At 37.8% G+C, this 19477-nt stretch overlaps 1 protein-coding gene across 1 annotated transcript in view; it reads right to left on the bottom strand.

Moving 5' to 3' along the window:
• Window positions 1-16216, bottom strand: part of EPB41L2 (erythrocyte membrane protein band 4.1-like 2) — a gene marked incomplete at its 3' end in the record, with an annotated part of 38418 nt that extends 22202 nt beyond the window's left edge. The window contains exons 1-2 of the mRNA XM_008943096.1: window positions 15752-16216; window positions 14509-14721 (exon numbers count right to left, since the gene is read on the bottom strand). Coding sequence (XP_008941344.1) covers window positions 14509-14721; window positions 15752-16216 — 678 coding nt within the window. The remainder of the gene's footprint in view (window positions 1-14508; window positions 14722-15751) is intronic.
• Window positions 16217-19477: the final 3261 nt, after the last annotated feature.

The following is a 19477-nucleotide window of genomic DNA, read 5'->3' as shown; positions in this document are numbered from 1 at the left end:
TTGTTTGTAGGTAGGCCTGTCTCTGATCCCGTCTCCTGGGTGGGCCTGGGACCTGCACTGCAGAGAGTGGCTCTCCTGGGTGGACCCTTCAAATCTAGGCCATAGCTTGTCATGCAGAACTGTACGCATAACATAGCTATACTATTTCCCGTGCTCTTGTTGAGTTGATTAATGATGAGACTGTTATTTGCCTGAAGTGCCAGGGTTTTTCAGCTCCAAAAACATTTTCAAGGACACACATCACAAAGGTCACAAGTGGAAACGCAATTTTATTGATTTTATTTTTCTGAATCTGTTTAATAGCAGACGCTCCCAAGCATTCACACAATGCACTTGTGTAGCCAGGAGCAGACTGATGCATTCTTCAGTTGACCTTGGAAAAAACATCCCTTGCAGTCTGGCAAAGGCAAGTCGCAGAAGCAGGATTAAAGGCCAAATAGTCTCTGTTTCTAGAGGAATGAGAACTTTGGTACTGGTCACATACAAAAGAAGAGTAAGAGGTGTGTGGTACCCAGGGGTATTTTCAAAAGTATGCCACTTATCAATGAGAAGCATACTTTTCAGCTGCAAGAAATTGCTCTACTGTGCTTTTTGGCCAGGGATGCATGAAAAGTGCCTGCCCCATGCCTGAATTGAATGCAAGAAGAGCTGAAAGTGGCAGCTTCTGATGGTGTGGCAAGCCTGGAGCTCCTCCTAGCACAAACTGTTCAGCAAAAAGAACACCTGGGGAAAGGCAACCAAAGGAACACCAGAACTCACTCCCGCTGCAAATGTGCAATTCTAAAGACATCCAGACAGAGCCAGGGCATGAGTGGCACCTTGGAGGTTCAAGAGCAGCAGGTAAGAACCTAGCCAAAATGGCCCAGAGGAGCCCTGGTGAGGAGCTGTGCTCAGTGCTGCAGAGGCAGGCAAAAAAAAACCCTAGGACTGTTGCCAGTCTGCCCCAGGGGAAAAAGGCCTTGTGCCCTCAGCTGCAAGGCACCAGAGGCCATCTTCAGCTGTAGTGATGCTGGGGGGAAAGAAAGGGGGTTGGTTCCCTCTGCATGAACTTGGGAGAGATGTTGAGAGCATCTTCTGGCTTTGAGATGACTTCACAGAATCAAAGAATCACAGAATGTTAGGGGTTGGAAGAGACCTCCAGAGATCATCGAGTCCAACCCCCCTGCCAGAGCAGGACCATCTGCTCTAGGGCAGGGCACACAGGAACGCATCCAGACGGGTCTTAAAAGTCTCCAAGGAAGGAGACTCCACAGCCTCCCTGGGGAGCCTGTTCCAGTGCTCTGTAACCCTGACAGTAAAGAAGTTCTTCCTCATGTTGAGGTGGAACTTCCTGTGCTCCAGCTTGTGACCATTCCCCCGTGTCCTATCGTAGGGCATAAGTGAGAAGAGATTGCCCTTTCCTCCCTGACACCCAGCCCTCATATATTTATACACATTAATTAGATCCCCCCTAAGTCTTCTCTTCTCCAGACTAAACAGCCCCAGGTCTCTCAGCCTCTCCTCATACGGCAGGTGTTCCAGTCCCCCAGCCATCCTCATAGCCCTTCGCTGGATGACTTTCAGTGGTGTCTGTTGAATCTGGACCAATATTTTAAGAATATCTCAAAACTAATGTCACCCCGGTTTTCCTTTTTCTAAACAAAAGATGTCATACTTTAAACAGACCACTTAGATTTATTCAAACACTAGTCAACACATCTGAGCAGTCAGGAAATAAAAGATTTACAAATCAAACCAAACTATAATTAAATATCTGTTCATATCAAGTTAATTCAGACTCTTCTTAATTCATGGTTAAAACCTAATCTTAATTTTACATTAAGCAAACATTTTTACTTTGTATTAGGTTCTACAGTTACCTACAGTTTTCTATGTCAACTCCAATATATTTCACTTGTTCATACGTGCATAAAATACGGTCAATGCTGGCATCCCTTAAACGCCTTTTGTTATAAATATTTAATTAGACCACTGACTGAATGCAGTAAACAAACCCATTATATCTTCATTTGCTTCTAACTAGTAATCATTATGCTGTTAGCACTTCTCTTTGTTTGTTTAAACTGTGTTATCCTCTGCTAAAACCCTGATTATATTTAAAGCAGAAAATTTGAACAAGTCTTTATCACAGATCCCAAATTTAATGAAATTTCCTCCCAACTACCTAAGAAACCACAGAAGAGAAACAAAGAGCAAGTTGATTTCCCCATCCCCTTAATGAAAGCAAAAGGCACATGTTACTGTAAAAGATTAGTAACTTACAACTGCTCCCACAGATATCAGTTATCAGGAAAGCAGTAGGTCAAAATTATGTCATTTGTACTGTGCTGATTTTTTTTTTAAGTTGCTTCTAGAAATTATCTCTCAAACATTCTAACAGTCTGCTCCACTCTAACTATTAAAACTCAACTGACATTACATCTCACAAATACTACACTACATGAATCATGAACCTAAGGTATTTTACCCTTTAATATGGTTCTGTCATTCCAAATAGGCACAAAGATTCAGTCATTTACAATTTTTGGCAAATATCACTCAGTATCTTTCATCCTCACATCCTTTGACAAGTCTTTCCGACACACTAACAACACGTTGTTATTCCTATAAGTGAGCTTAACTATCTTTAAAGAAAGTAATAAAAGGTAACTGAAAGTTCCTAACACTTCACAGCCTGGGAAAGTTTTTTAAGTCATGCTCCTCCATGAGCATTCAAAACAACAGTCTCTGCATTTTAACTCCTCTCCAGGCATTCAAACATTACTCTGAAGAATCTGAGGCTACATGGACATTATCTATAAGAGTTACAATAGTTTTAAGGTTAAAGCAATTAATTTAATTAATTGCTTATGTTCTATGTATGCACACATTGTGTACACAACTCATTTGTAGTATAATAATTCCATATAGTATTATTTCTTGATATATTTCAGGAGTTTCCTGGAGATAAAGATCTTTGGATGTTTTTACTTTAAAGCTACAGACCACAGAAAATCAATGTTTTGTTAATATGGAACCTATGGACTGGGCTTAAACAACAATTCAATGGAAGTTATTTTGCTTCCTTATGAAACTTCCTGGGTTCCCAAAAAACAAAATAAAGGAAGTTTGAAGAGTGGCTGGTATCAAAGATCATAACACTGCTCCTACTGAAAGCTTTTAATTTCTCAGAGCAAGTAGACAAGATACAGAGCAATCATTTACAGACCACAGATGTATTTTATCAACTATCCAACACACCAATACAGAGATGCTGACAATAGAACTGACTACAGTTAATTTCTGGGGAGGAAAAAAAAAAAAAAATCTGGTATCAGAGACCATAAAACACTACAGAAAACTTCAAATTACAATGAACTGAGGAATAGGTTTCACCTGGTACAAGACTTAGCTTCATAATGCTGACAAGTCACAGCCTTTTCTGGGCAATAGCAGAGTACCTCAAGTGTTCTATCTACACTGGCATTCAGTTAACCATATCTGGAGAAGCTAAACTCAAGAAAAAGACTACAAACCAGGTCCTTCAAATTTGCATCTACAAAACAAAAAAATAAAAGTACAGAGACAGATGAGGAAAAAAAAAATAAGGAAATCATCACAAAAGAAGGTGAAATACCTGTTTAAGTAGTTTTTTAGAAAAAGAATTACTAACTTAAAGTTCACACTAGCAAGCTGACACCAGTCAGAAGGCCTGTTAAGGCAAAACTGAGTTTTAAGGGCAAAAGAACAAACAGGTTGCTTTCAGAAGTGATAAATTAATTTACAAAGTAACCATTAAGAAAGATAATTATCTGAGTTCTGCTTTATGTTGGAAGCTAAACATCCATACAGGCATGCCTGGAGCAACAGGATAGACATGCAAAGACAAGCCATAAAAAATAATTTCATTGTCAAACAACACTACGCGGACGCAAAAAGGACTTAAAGTAATTATCAATACACAAAACATTCAAATGGCAAAGAAAAAAGGGCATAAATGTACCTGTACTCCTAAGCGACATTTCACAGAATCACAGAACGTTAAGGGTTGGAAGTGACTTAACACTTCCAACACAGAGAGGATCTGCAGAACCTCTTATGTTGCAGCTTGCACCCCTTGCCCCTTGCCCTGTCATTGAAGATCACAGAGAAGAGCCTGTTTCCATCCTCCTGACACTCACTCTTTACATATGTATAAACATTCGTCTGGTCACACCTCAGCCTCCTCTTCTCCAGGCTAAAGAGACCCAGCTCCCTCAGCCTTTCCTCATAAGGGAGATGCTCCACTCCCTTAATCATCTTTGTGGCTCGGCGCTGGACTCTTTCAAGCAGTTCCCTGTCCTTCTTGAACTGAGAGGCCCAGAACTGGACACAATATTCCAGGTGCAGTCTCACGAGGGGAGAGTAGAGGGAGAGAAGAACCTCTCTTGACCTACTAACCACACCCCTTCTAATACACCCCAGGGTGCCATTGGCCTTCTTGGCCATGAGGGCACATGGCTGGCTCATGGTCATCCTGCTGTCCACCAGGACGCCAGGTCCCTTTCCCCTGTGCTACTCTCTGACAGGTCAGTCCACAACCTGTACTGGTACCTGGGGTTATTCTTTCCCAGATGCAAGACTCTACACTTGCCCTTATTGTAGTTAATTAGATTTCTCCCTGCCCAGCTCTCCAGCCTGTCCAGCTCTCACTGAATGGCAGCACAGCCTTCTGGTCTGTCAGCCACTCCTTCTGGTTTTGTATCATTAGCAAACTTGCTGACACTTCACTCTGTTGCCTCAACCAGGTCATTGATTAATATATAGAACAGTACTGGAATTTGATGATAAATTCTGAACTACAGAAGAACAACATCAAATCACAGTATTTTATTTTGTATCACAGTAGAAACATACTAATTTTCCATGAGTGAACTGTTTGGATTTTTTTTCCCCAGAACAATTTCATGTACAAGCTTGTTGTCTCAACACGTTAAAGGTACTTTTTTTCTAGCTGAGCATCTCCTTTCAGTTTCCATTTTGTGGTACTCGCCAACAAATGACATATGTCAGGGAGAAGACACACAGGAACTGGCTTTCAGAAACATTTTGTCACAGAAACCAATTTATGTTTACACTGAAATATCACTCAATGCATTCTACATGTCACATATGTACTTTTTTGTTTTCTAAAAAGTGCTTTGACTCAATAGAGATTCAAAGAAAGTGTCTTGTTATGCAGGCGTTATTTTAATTTAAACTAAGTTTAAATTGTAATAAATCCCAATATTATTCATATAATGTGGACTTAAGTTTGCGCATGTACCTAATCCATTCAAAATAAACTAATTCCAGGTAGAACCAAGTGCACATCCCTGCAAATTTTGTATTGATATAACTAAGTTCATAACTGGACTGCAATTTGTGCTGCGTTTTGTGTGGTTTTTTTTTGGGTTTGTTCTTTTAGAGGGTGCATAGATTCATCAGACTTCCTTATAAATATCTGCTGCCAAAATTCAACTCCTTTCTGAAAATTTGCAGGGGGGATGGGAGAGGGGGGGAGGTGACAATACCGACTCCCTTATACAAAACCTCCTTCTATCCCTGCCCTTTTCAGCTGACAACATGGCATTAACCCTTGCTGACAGTGGATGGGGATAAGAAGTCCTAGAGGACTCCCATTTTTCCTGTATAGAGGAAAATGATTTACATTAGCGTTACACAACTGCACTTCTGAAACTCCATGATCAAACCAAATCCCAGAACATCTTTACCATTGTTTCTCAGTTACAAAATAAAATAAAAATTAAAAAAAATTAAAATCAAAGACCAGAAGAGCTAGCAAGACACCAAAATCTACTTACTGTCCCTTGTCTACTGGTTACTGTCACAGACCTACTCAATTTTCACCTCAGCCAACTGTAGGTCTCTCATTCCAGCCCTCAAAAGCCAACTTGATTAATTGTGCTGGAGTTAGGGAGGAAGATACTTGGGAAAAAAAGATTCATGTGAATCACTTGCAGATAAACTTCTATTTTCTCCCCAAATTTAACGCTACTGTGTGTTAAAAAACGGCTTTGTCTTTTAATATTTAACGTAGAACTCTTACCCTAAAGCAGATAAACCAGGTCTTAAAAAAATCAACTTCTTAGTCTGAGGATAGACTAGCAGCCAGCATTTTCTTCGGTGCAGAACTGTTAGCTTCTCAGGAAGGATTATCTGCATGCTACGTGCAAGCAGTGGCAACTGCATGGAAATACCATTTCTGCTGCATGCAATTCAATATTCCATGCATAAAAAGTTAAGGAGTACTCAAAGAAAAACAACTTAGATGCATGTCATTCTCAACCACTCAGAATGTCACACTTCAATATTAAATATCATCTCTGGAGCAAAGCTTTTGCAATTCACTACTATTTATATAGTAATAATCCAGCAAGCTGGAGTAAGCAACACCAGCCACTTGAAGAAGCGTGTGCTACCAGAGGTGCAAGGAAAGCTCACACAGCACGTGACACAGCCAGTAACAGCAAACCCCCCAAGGTGCAATGGGCTGAAGACAGAGCTTCCAAAGAGTTTCTGGCCTTCTTCATTGTTCTAAGTGATGCCATCAAGAAGCACTGTAACAAAAATCAAAAAGGATGTGGAATGTATTCAGACAACTTCTGAGACTGTAGTACCACCAAAAAAGAGGCTTGGGGTGGTCTTGGGTGTAAAATGGACCTGAAGTTGGCAGGAAATCTATTTTACATCTTCTCCATTTATCACAACCATTATGTGCACTCTTCAGAGTTCCATTACTTCCTCTTTCAGACTTAACAGGTGCATGGAGAAGGAAGGAACTCAAGTACATGTATAAAACAACAGAAGTAAGAAGGCTGTGTAGAAATCAAAGCCATAGCCATGGTAAAATGCATGAACTTCGATCTGGGAAGCATATTCCCTCAAACAACAAGAGTGATCACTATCATTTGACAGAAAGGAATAATAATTTTTGTTTTTTTTTTTTTTTACAACTTTTCCCTACTCTGCTGAGGGCATAGCTTTTCTTCAGATAATCTTTGGGAACAACTCTTCCATTTTTCTCATGGTTCTAAAATAAATTAGCAGTTGTTAAGAAAAACTGTGATGTTTTCCATTCAAATACACCAGAAAAACAAACAAATGGACAAGCTATTCACTGGAATGATAGGGTTTTAAAAAATACCCTTAACTCTGAGTGCAATACAAACTTATATTGTTCATGATCCTTTTTTTCCCCCCAGGGCTTTCATGCTGACATCTTTAGTAAGAAAGAAAAAAAAAAAAAATCAAGAAAGGAGAGAAAAACTGTTTCAGCTGGATTAAATAGTCACCAGCTGCACTGAAGAATTACAGACAAAGAAACTGAGACAGTTTAAGCAATCAAATTTGGTACTTTAAATGCTAAATAAATTAGTTTGAAAGGCCAATCTTAATTATATAGATCAAGAACACATGAAATGAGTGGACCTTGCAGCAGCTTGTGTCCACTCAGGAGCACAACATTTAGCCATGTTGCAACTTCTGGAAAACAGTGAAAACCGTGTTGAGGGATGGCTGTTGTTGAAACAACTTTAACTCTGCCCTTTTCAGAGCTGAACCATGCTGATAATACACATACTTCACTAGAGTTCTTTGTGGTTTTGAACAGAGATGCTGCAGAACACTAAACAGACTAAGAGGCATTTAAGGAAAAAATGGTAACATTTGAGTTTGGTTATGAAACATATCAAGGATTAGATATGAGTACCTTTCACTCAAAACAGTAAATTTGCTTCATGTAATCAACAAACATTTGCTAAAGATTTTAATTTTCTCAATCTTGACTTGAAAACTTTTTTTTTCAGGCCCTCAGTTAAAAACAAAGCCACTGCCATGCATGTTATCACACAGCTCTCAACAGCCAGGACAGGAAGATCCTTGAGCAGTATTGGGATTATTGTTAGGTAAAAAAAAAACCAAAACCAACCAGGTCAGAAAACAGATATCTCAACATACACAAATTGGCTTGGGTCATCTCACAATTACAGGACTTCATCTATGCACTTAAATTAATCCCTCTGCCTATGTCAGCTTCCTATTACAGAACTCAGAAAGTTTGGATATCCAAATTTTCAGTTGATAAATACTAAATTTTTAAAGAAGTTGAGGGAAGCATGGAGAGCCTGGTCCAGACCAAGCTTTATAGAACTTCTGCTGCTTAGTCAAAATCTCAGATAATAAAAGAAAAAAAACTAATTCCAGGTGAAATTTTGTTAAATACCAACCTTAACTAAAAACTGTACACTCTTTTCCAGTACAATTATTTTATGTATTCTACAAAAACTCAGTAGCATCTATTCAGACTGAATCAAAATATCTTTTTTTTAAGTTTGAAAAAATTACTTCTACATTCAATCAAGCTTGAGAAATTATTCTAATGTAGTTTGTACTGAGCATGTCCTTTTGCAAAATAAAGAACAAAACCAGCCTCAACAGTTGTCAGGAGGGAAGGTGCTTTTTTGTAAAAATTGTTACATGAAACAATATTTAATTCTTTCAATATCCAAAATTCAAATTCCATGCTGTAAAAAATTAAGTATGTTGAAGAGTTCTAAAGTACTGAAGATGAAGAAAGGTAGCCACAAATATGTCCAGAACTAAATCAAGCTCGCAAAGCGAAAGGGAATACAAGCAGGACAGAAATCTAGCTACAGTGTGGACAGCAGCTTAGAGAGCAGCTTCTGGTCTGCTGAAATGGCATTTCTCCCTAAGCACACAGACTATTGTCCGTCGATAGTCTGCTCTTTCAGGAGGAAAAAAAAAAAAGAAAATGAATGGAAATTAAAGTTAAAAAAACCTGTCAGAACTGAAACACAGGAATAAAACTAGCACCTGAATTTATATTAAGATTACTTTTTAAAATAAAGGAAAATAGATGGAAATAAAAAGAGAGGTGTCAGACTAAACAACTGCCTAGATCATGGAATTCAATGAGCAGTATCAAAAGAGAGCTGCTCTTTTAGAAGCTGTTTAATAGGGGCTGCTGGACATACTATGTCTCAACTCATCTGTAATCCCAGGCAGTATAAAGTTTCAAAGTGTAGTTTTCCAATTGTACAAGAGAGGAATAAGTCTAAAGAAGTTCTTCACTATTTAGAGGTTTAACATCTTACTTCAAAAAAGTGCAAAACAGGCACTGGGACAACAGTGACAAACAGATGAGATTTTATGAAACTGCTTTCTCCTGCAAGTGAAAAAAAAGTGAAAAGTGCCTACCTTGCTAAATGGATTACATAAAAAACTACTAATTTTGAGAAACTATGATGAAATAACAAGTAAATTAAAAAATGGAGTTTTCCTTCATACTCTACCTTAAAAATATGGAAAATATTTTATACTGAATTATATTGTTTCTCCATCTTCACTTTTTCAGCAATAGCATCTTTTTAGTAAATTCTAAATTACTTTAAAGGTGTTTTTTAAAAGTGAAAATTGTAAAGCACAGCCAAGTATTGCTGGCATGAGGATTAATGTTCCATAAAAATCCCTAAACTGGAATCATTGTTCACCTCGGTGATATGCCACACAGAAACAGACCATACATGCCAACCCTCCAACATAACTGAGCTTCAATTCACCAAGACTAGGTAGGAAGAAAGGTCACTAGGCTAGCATATTAGATAGCTCCTTGCAAAATGTCAAGATGGTAGCATCAACCAGCGGTCAATGCAATGGTTTTGGGGGCAGTCTGCATATAGGCACTGCAACTGCTATGTTATTAGTCAACTTCATGGATTTACAGGTATGCCATTGGTTTTATTTCTTTAATAATAACTGTATATTAATACCATTCATGCTATCAGTAGTTTTTAATTGACAGAGTATGTGCGTAACATGCATTATATAGAATAAATTAAACTATTAACACAGCTAAGTCCTGAATTATACTCCTACAACGGCAAAACACAGCTATAATTATGTACATTAGTTGATGTTTGAAGGGACCTCTGCTGGTCATCACACCTGCTCACCTAATACCCCTGCTCACAACACATAGGTCAAACCCTTGTCTAGTCAGATTCTGAATACTTCAAAGGCTGGAGACTCCACAACCTAACCAGGCAATCTGTTCTGGTGTTTATCACCCTCAGCTGATATCCTCTCACACTCGTGTTTTAGTGGAATTCTCTGTACTTCAGTTTGTGCTCATTTCTTCTCTTTCTACCACTGGGCACCACTAAAAAAAGCTTGGTTCTACCTTCTTTATTCATCCCCTGGCCAGGCATATGTACACAGTGCTAAACTCTTCCTGAGTCTGCTGCTGACCAGGTTCCCCCTTCACCACTCCCTCCTCATACATCAGACACTTAAAGCTTTTAATCAACGTTGCAGTCCTTTGCTGGACTCTGTCAATTATGTTCCAGTCTCTCTTGTACTGGGGCAGCCAAGAACTGGACCCAGCACTCCTGATACCAAGCAGAGGAGAAGGACCACTTCTTCTTTGACTTGCTGCCAACATCATTCCTACTGCAGGTCAAGAAACTACTGGTTTTCTTTGCTCCAAGAGCCCATTGCTGGCCCATGGCCACCTTGCCCATTAGCACCCCTGACCCCACACCCATTTTTATTCTGCCAAGCTGCTTCCCAGCCAATTAGTCCAGCCCATACTGGTACATGGGGTTGTTCCTCCTCAAATGCAGGCAAGATTTTGTATTTCTCTTTGTGGAACTTCATGAGAGCCCTATCTGCCCATCTTCACAGTCTGTCTGGGACCCTCTGATATATCAGCCACCCTTCCCAATTTTATCATCATCTACAAACTTGCTGAGGATGCACTTTGTGCCACCATCGAGGTCACCAATTGCCTTGGTATCAGTGCCTTTAGCACAGCATTAGTGACTAGCCTCCAGCCAGACTCCGGGATGCTGATCACAACTTTCTGAACACAGCAGTTGAGCCAGCTTCCAGTCCACCTCACTGTCCACTTACATAGCCCATACAGCATCTCTTTGTCTAGAACAATCATGTGAAATTTTCAAAAACATTGTTGAAGCTGAGATTACATCCACAGCTCATCCCTCATCCACAAAGCCAGTCACCACATTGTAGAAGGTATGGTTTCTCCTTTATAAATCATGCTGACTACTCCTAAACACCTTCTTGTCCTGAAGAAGTTTGGAAATAATTATTTGCACCATAACCTTCCCAAGGATTGAGGTGAGGCTGATCAGCCTGCCATAATTTCCCACATCTTCATTCTTGACAGTAAGAATGACATTTGTTCCCACTCGCACCCCAACCCTTTTTTTCAGTTTTAAATATACATACCTGCTGTTAAGGAAGTAAAGAAGTGTCTCTATATAAATAATATATCATGAAAGTGCTTTACAATGCATAGTAAAAACTGGAAAAGGCAACAGGAATGCTTCAACTATGGAAATTGCTCCAAACTGAAGCCCGATTTACTACAAAGTCAGCCAAGGTGAACTGGGCTTTGCACTTTGTACTTAGACTGCAGAATTTTCGTTTATTTGCTTTTTAAGTGTAGCATTATTTCTGTTACTTTGTAAAGCAGAAATAATCCAGCATTTACGCAAACACTAAATATTACATTTTAAATGAAGACTAAAGAAAATGATCCACTATAAGGATCACTGCAGAGAGCACAAACTGAAATTCCAGTTATCAGTTGAAGTGCATTCTAAGACTTAATATTTTGGTACAGTAGTAGAGCATAAAAAGCTCTACTTGTACTTAAGAAAATTAATTAGTTTATAAAATTGCAGTCAGCACTGCTCATGTCCTATAAATGATTCAAAGGAACATATAAGCCAAAATTGTTTTTATTCCACTTTGTCTTTCTCCTTAATTTTTGCTTCTGTTCCTACAGCAAATTCTTATTTATTACAAATAATCACAAAATATATTTCTTGCCAACCAACATAACTGAAACATGATAGAGTTAGAATACTGCAGAATAGAATTTTTCAGTTGTAAATGCAAAATGGTATCTTTTTAAATCTGTGGTAAGCCACAACTTCATTAAGTCTCATTTTTGGATGAGGAAACAGCCCAGGAAAATAAAATTCATATAGTCTTTATTAATACAGAGATACCATTCAGATTTAAACATCCTGATTTACATGAAATATCAAATGAGAACTCCAGGATTACTCTAACATTTATGTCAATTTCTATTTTGTATGTAATTTCTATTTATTTTTTTTTCCTATGTATACTGATAAGAATATAAAAATACTTCTCAAGAACTTTTATGGCTAACATTCCTACAACTTTAGATCATAATATGCATAGCCCTAAGCAATGAGTTCAGGAGAGCAATTGTTCTGTAGTATGTTTTTCATGTTCATGTTTTGTTTATTCAAATTATTTTTCTTCTGTAAATACAACATAAAAAATAAGTAGACTTAACTATCATCAACAAAGGTTTCACTATTGCATTTTACAGTTGACTGATTTACGGTGAAGTGATCTACATTTGACATTGTCAGGGAGACATCCCTGTAGGGCTAAAATATTGTACTTCAAGAAACACACTGAAATTATAAAACTGAAAGGAGTATTTCATGTTGATAAACAATGAATAAGAATTTCTTAGCTGACAGGAAAAGTTTATTAGAGAACAGGTTTGAAGACAGAAATGTGAAGGACGATTTGACTTTATTGAGGAAACCTATAACCGTCTATAACAAATATTAATTAATGCTACCAATGCATTGTGGTTCTAACACTCACTTAAAAATTCTGCTTGCTGTGGTGTCATATTAGGTACCAATTTTCAAAACACTAAATTGTATCATGTTGCTTAGTCCCATCTTTAGCTTACTGAACCCATAAATGAAAACTATATTCTAGACTAGCATCTTATAAAGCCATAAGAACTTCTCATCACCTTGCAGCCATCTCTTATGACTAGAACAAACAGCAATAAGAAAAAACGAGAAATTTCAGAAAGAGAAATGACTATGTCTAGAAGAAACAAGTAGAGTAGCATAAGAAAGCCAGGCAGCCTCCACCAGCTCTTTAATTCACTTGATTCCTCTTTTTCCCAGAAGTTTACAAATGGTTGAACACAAGAACAGCTCAGAGCTCCTGTCCTTGTGGAAGCAACTACTGAAGAGCAGAGAGCTTTTTAGGGTTGGAATGCTGCTGTGTAAGGGAGCCAAGACTCACTATCAGAATCGGCCTTGGGTACTATTAGATAGAAGAACTTTCGAAAATATCACCTACCCAATCCTTTAGGTACAAAGCTAAATTCTTCTGGTACTATGAACATGGTTTTCAAGTGTCTGCAAACTTTACTGGAATTACAAAATAGAAATAAGTAATTTTATGTGTTTTACAACTGACTGACTGGCTAGAAATAGTTTCCAAAGATAACCTGTCCTACAAGGAACGTTATCTTATTTCCATGGGAGTACCATATTCTTATATTTAATAAATTACTTTATTTCTGGGGCATCCAGCAGTCCAGCAAGAAATACAAACTTTCTAGTTCAAACAATTCCCAACCCTTCAGGAAGTGTGCCTAAAGAAGTTGTGCAGTTTATAACAGTCTGTATTGTATCTTCTACAGGCAAAAGCATTTACAACTGAACTCCCTAATGAAGACCAGCCTCTCACACCTTTGTGCTGAAGTGACAGGCATCTTTTGGGAGACAGTACTAGCCTGAAGTAAGCTGCTGACAAGTTATACTTATGAGAATTCTTAAATAAGTAAGGTAATAATATGTCAAACCAAAGGTTATTTAATTGAAATAAGATCTGGAATGCAACTTTCTCTTCCTTTCATGTAATTACATGCTTCATAACTTAATATAGGTGTAAAATATTGAACAACTAACTATTTGACTTAGAATTTGTGCACTACAGTCAGACTGAAAGAGCATGTGTGTGTATATATATATTTTTTTTAAAGGACATTAAAGCCATCAAACCCACAAAGCAATTTTAGCTCACAATCCCTATTTGTATTAGTGATCTTAAGTTAGATTCAACAGACAAATACACACAATATCTAACCCAGTGATTTACAGTTGTAAACAATCTCATGCAGCCATGAAAATCTGGAACTAGAACATAACTTGACAAACAAATATGTAGTTCATAACTGTAAAAAAATCTTTCTTTGAAGAAAACTTTAGCTCTCCAGCTAATATAACTTAAAAAAAAGAGCTCAAGACAACTTTGTTAGTCCATGTGACACTACCTTCAGGAAAACCTTAATCTTTTGCAAATAACTAAAGTTTGGGCTGTCAAATGATCACCATTGGAAGGATTAGTATATTGCATTTATCTTATATGCTGGTGTACCTCAGAATGCGTTTTTAAAGGATAAGCTCGTAACTTAACTTTTAATGTTAAAACTCTACTTTTTACTGGCTCTAATGATGGCCATGTGAATGCAACATTGTAATGAGCTCACTAGATACACAAAATGTATTTGTTAAACTCAGTCCAATGAAAGAAAATTTTCTTTTTCTCTACAGAAAAAGAGCTCTTTATATAAGAGACTTGATGCTTTACCTCTAGGTCACAGCTGTATTCCGTGCCATCCAGAAGCATCACTTTACACTGCACAGTTTTAATTTTCTTGGGAGACTTCTGAGGAATGTGTTGTGGTTTAGTTTCAGCTGTCTGCACTTCTTTTGTCTCCCGTTTTCCTTCTTCTTCTTTTTTTTCTTCCTTTTCCTCTGCAACTTTCTCTGCTTTCGTTTCTTTACCATCTTCTTTGACAGGCTATATAAAACACAGTTAAACAATGATTGAAACTCAGGAAGGTTGTTATAGATTTCCTTTCTAAGCTACTAATAAATAAGACATTAAGCTTTAAATTAGTTTTATGCACATACTGGCAGCAAAATAACCAGTGTAAGCATTAAGATTTTCCTTTGGGGACCAGATGTTCTTGCTCCCAAACCACAGAAGGTCTTTCTTTTTTCTTTCATTAAAATAATTTTTTCAATGACTTATTGGCTTTTTTTCCCTAACAGAAAGAAATTTAACAACAGACTCCAGGAATTATACAAAACTAGTGTTTATGAATGTCAAGTTATGCAGAATCACAGAATGGTTGAGACTGGAAGGGACCTCTTGATACCATCTAGTCCAATGCCTCTAGGGCCCATCTAGTGCCGCCCAGAGCAGTTTGCCCAGGACTGTTTCCACTTGGGTTTTGAATATCTTCACAGTTGAAGACTCCACTCTGGGCAACCTGGTCCAGAGTCTGACCCATCATCACAGTAAAAAAGGGTTTTTTCTGATTTGAGATGGAATTTCACATTTTTAATTTGCACCCATTACCTTTTGTCATTTAACTGCATACCACAGAGAAGAGTCTGGCTCCTTTTCATTCCCTCCCTTCAGGACTCTGAGAAAATCCATTTGTTATTTGTTGTGCTTAAGACACTAAGGAGGTATTCGTGCAATCCAACGGCTTCAGAGACAAAGCTGAGTTAAGAGGCTTCTCCTCTTATCCCTGATCATTTCTAACACAGTTCAATGTTCCTTTGAACTATACCAGAGTGAGGTTACACCAAAATTAGACATCTAGAACTACTGCAGTAATATATGGTCTGCCACAGAGCAGGAACCCCTAAAAGCAGCTGTAATATTCATAACTGTATCAACCTAACTGTGCAAAAGGCCAGGTAGTAATTGTATTTTTTTTCCCTGATGACCCTAATAAACCTTTACATGAATTACATAAGTCACGAAACAGGTCTCACTAAAATCACTGCAAAGCATCTGTTAACCTGCCCACACGTACCTGTGCTTCAGCAATACTAACAGAGCGTTCTTCTTCTTTGTCTGCTCTAGCCTTATGCTGATTTTCAGCTGCTGCTTCTTCTAAGCTCTTTTCTGGCTGAGCCACCCCCTCTGGTGTCTGGCATTCACTTTCTTCAACTTTCTCTTCTGCGGGGGTCCTTTTCTTGGTCTCATCTTTGGGTTCTGCCAAGGTGTACGATTTTTGTTTCTTAAGCCAGGGGGGAAGGAAACGAGAAATACCCTTGCTTTCAGATGAAGCTTTTTCCTTCTTCTGCCTGCTTGGACTGCTTTGGCTGGTTGGTGCTGGGACAGAGGAAGAATCTTGAGCTTCTTCAGGGGATGTTTCCTCGGACTTTTGCCTTTCTGGATTTTTTAATGCTTCTTCAGGCTTTTCCTTGGCTTTGTCTGTTCCCAGCTGCTCAGAATCTTTCTTTACTTCAGTCTCTGAGCCAACTTCAGTTGTCATTGTCACAACTTACACTAAAAAAAGCAACAATAAACATAGTTTTGTTAACTATTATTATTTGTTAACAGTAACAATCCAGAAGAGTTTCCAAATTAAACTTATTAGGGCAAAATAAATACTTATTTTCAAATTCTTAACTCACAAATAAACCAGCAAGCTAAAACTCAGTGCTCTGCAGATACAGATTTTCAGCAATACTACTCTAGACAGTTATACCAACAGTTTCCTTCTCGTGGATAAAAATTTAAAGTGTGCTTACTGAAATGCATTTGTTTCATTTTTTTTTGTTGCATTATCAATATATCACAAGTTTTCTACAGAAAGTCTTCTTCAATCAAAAAAAAGAGTGCATGTTTCTAGTTGTTCCTTTTTACATTACCAAATGCTACTCTTGCCAGTCAAGGAGAAGGCAATCCAGGTTTATGCTTGATGCAGTGAATTTGCACATTTCAAACTATGCTTCAAGCCAATTGGAAACTAGTTTAGAGCTGCAGGCAGGAGCAACACTTGGCCTCCAGGTTTCCAAAACACATTCATAAGTAGTCAGAAAAAGTTAAACTAAGCAACTCCCAAGAAGAAAAAAGAAAAAAAAAAAGAAGGAAGTTAATAGATGCCCAAACATACAATAGACAAGCCCTTCTGTCAAAACAGATAGACAATATTGAGGCAAAGGAAACGAACTTGACAGTTATCTTGGTCAGAAGCTTATACAGAGGAGCCTTGAACTATCTTGCAGGCAAGTTCATATTAAGCAAGCATCTCGAGACCAAAAGTAACTATGTGTTGTGGGTGTTTTTGTTCATTACTTTAAATTTCACTGACTAAACCAAAACATTCACCAATGGGGAATTAAAGGAAAAGTTAGTATCTTTAGTGCTATACTAGAAACTTCTGAATAATTTAAATGTTTCAAACTTAAATATTACAGTTCTGTAAACATTTATTTTTTTATAAAATGCTTGGAGTTTTAATACCTCTATTAAATGTTTTTGCAATAGAGTATTAATATTCTAGTAAGTATTATTTATCTCAGAGATAATAAGCTCCTGAAAGGCAGGTCTCCATTTGACTAGCTATTAAGGTTAAAGAATTTGCTAATTAAAGCCACATATTAGTATGCTAGATTTAAAGCTGCCACTAGTCAAACCACATTTTGCTGTCACCTTTGTATCTTACACAGAATTGATGCTGTTCTTTTCTAACAGTAGGCATCAATCTTGACAACAATAATAATACCAAAAGTTTATTTTCAAAATGAACAATATATAGAAAACTGAAATCAACTTTCCTCAGGAGAAAAAGCCAAACTTCTGCTGCTCAGAGAACAGCAGTCTATTCTGCTTAATAAAGTCAAAATGGAGATTTCATTATTTGCAGAGATGGTAGTGATTTTTTCTCACACATCTCTAAGAAAGAACCAATTTCTCAGGAGGTAGCAAAAAAAATTTAGAGAACTTGATAAGGAAATCTTCAAAGAAACAGGAAAAGGAAATTCACTGTATTTCCTGCATGCTTTTTTTACTTTTTGAAAAATGCAGAAATGCATGTAGACAATAAAAATAAATTGTATACTGCACTTGAAATAAAAATCACATTTTGCTTATACAGTCAAATAAGAATCATCTCCAGAAAATTCCTTAGAACTAAGCACAATAAATCACCTTGTAAACACTTTCCTATGATACTGTTCTAACAATAAATATAACTGAGGATACCAGGTTACCTAGCTTAACTGAATAAATTTAGACAGGGTAGCAGTGGGTGGTAAACTCTTGCTCAGTGTGAAACAAGAAAGGTTCTGTACCTCCAAGTGTCCAGGTTTTAATAACCAATGCTATAGTTAAAAGGAAAACTGCATTTTATACTGCAGAAACAAGGGAAACTTTTTACAACCTCTGTCTGAATAGGTATGTCCATGTTCATTTCATGCTTATAGCAGGAGGTGACTTCTTTCATGAGTTCAATTTCCTATAAACTGGTGACATAGTGCCTTTCTGCGGGGTTGGGGGGGCGGGATTGGGGCAGGAGGGGGGAGGTCGGAGAAGGAGTAGAGAGGAAAAATCTACAAAACAAGACACATCTCTTTGCTAAGCCTGCAGACTTCTTATATTCCTAGTACTCTGAATGAACTGTTAAGAGATGGATGATGACTTTACTGAACAAGAGCACTGACCAAGAGTGTAAGGGATAGTCTTCCTAAAATATCCACCTGCTTTACCACATGAGCTTATGTATTTCTTTTTTCTGGAGTTTCATTTTTGTACGAGAATTAGGCATCCCTTGAGAAACAGAAAAACAGGTCTACCTGCCCTTCCCTGAGGTCCCTTCCCTTGTACTCACTATTGCAATACTCTCCCATATCTTCCAGTTTTGTAGTTGACAGGAAAAATAGATAGCGGGTGACAAAACACCGGAGTTCTCCTTATCTCATCTCTCTCATATTGCAAGGTAACATTAAATCCATATTTCATTTTGGAATGAGAAAGGAGAATGAGAGTAGGGATCTTGTGGCAAGAGCAGACAATAGAGAAGGAACCTTAGGGAGATGCTAAAATGTAAGGATTATCAAGGTCTGAAGAAAGAAAAGAACATCTTGGTAAATTTTGCAATTGGCATTAAACCCATGCACTTTAAAACTACTAATAGTAACATCTGTATCTGGCTCATGCAGATTAAAGGTCTATTCAAATTGCAAGGACCAAGGTGGGGATGATAAGGCAAAAAGTAATGGAAAGAACCTCACAACTTCTGAAGAGGAATCAAGTTTCTTAAAATTGGTCCCACTTATAGGCAGCAGATGTCCTGCCCTAGTCATAAACTCTACCAATTTCCCCAAAGCCAGGGTGCTGGCCAGGAAGCAACTGAAGACAACAGCTATTCTCTCCCCTCTTAATTCATCCCTTCCTCTCCCTTTTTATTCCACCAAGGAGAAACTAATGCTGGCCAGAGTTCACCCCTGAGAGCACGGCACAACACTGTATTCTCTCCTTACCACGTTTTCCCTCTCAAATACACAGATTTGTCAGTTGGTTGATACCTTTCTTCCAGTTCCTAGCATGAATTCTTGAATTGTAGTTATCTGGCCAGAAGGATTCCTGCTACCATAGATAACCGAGAAACAGAAGACATACCTAGTATAGAATGAAGTTTACAAAAAAGAGTGGCTCAGAGTTCACAACTGAGTATCCTGAAAAGTTAGACAAGATCAAACTGAAACCATAGAAAACTTCCTTTCCCTGTAGTTGACAATATTCATCTTAA

This window comes from Merops nubicus, unplaced genomic scaffold (genome assembly GCF_000691845.1).
Source record: "Merops nubicus isolate BGI_N331 unplaced genomic scaffold, ASM69184v1 scaffold22796, whole genome shotgun sequence".
NCBI lineage: Eukaryota > Metazoa > Chordata > Aves > Coraciiformes > Meropidae > Merops > Merops nubicus.
This window is presented reverse-complemented; position numbering and strand designations above follow the sequence as displayed.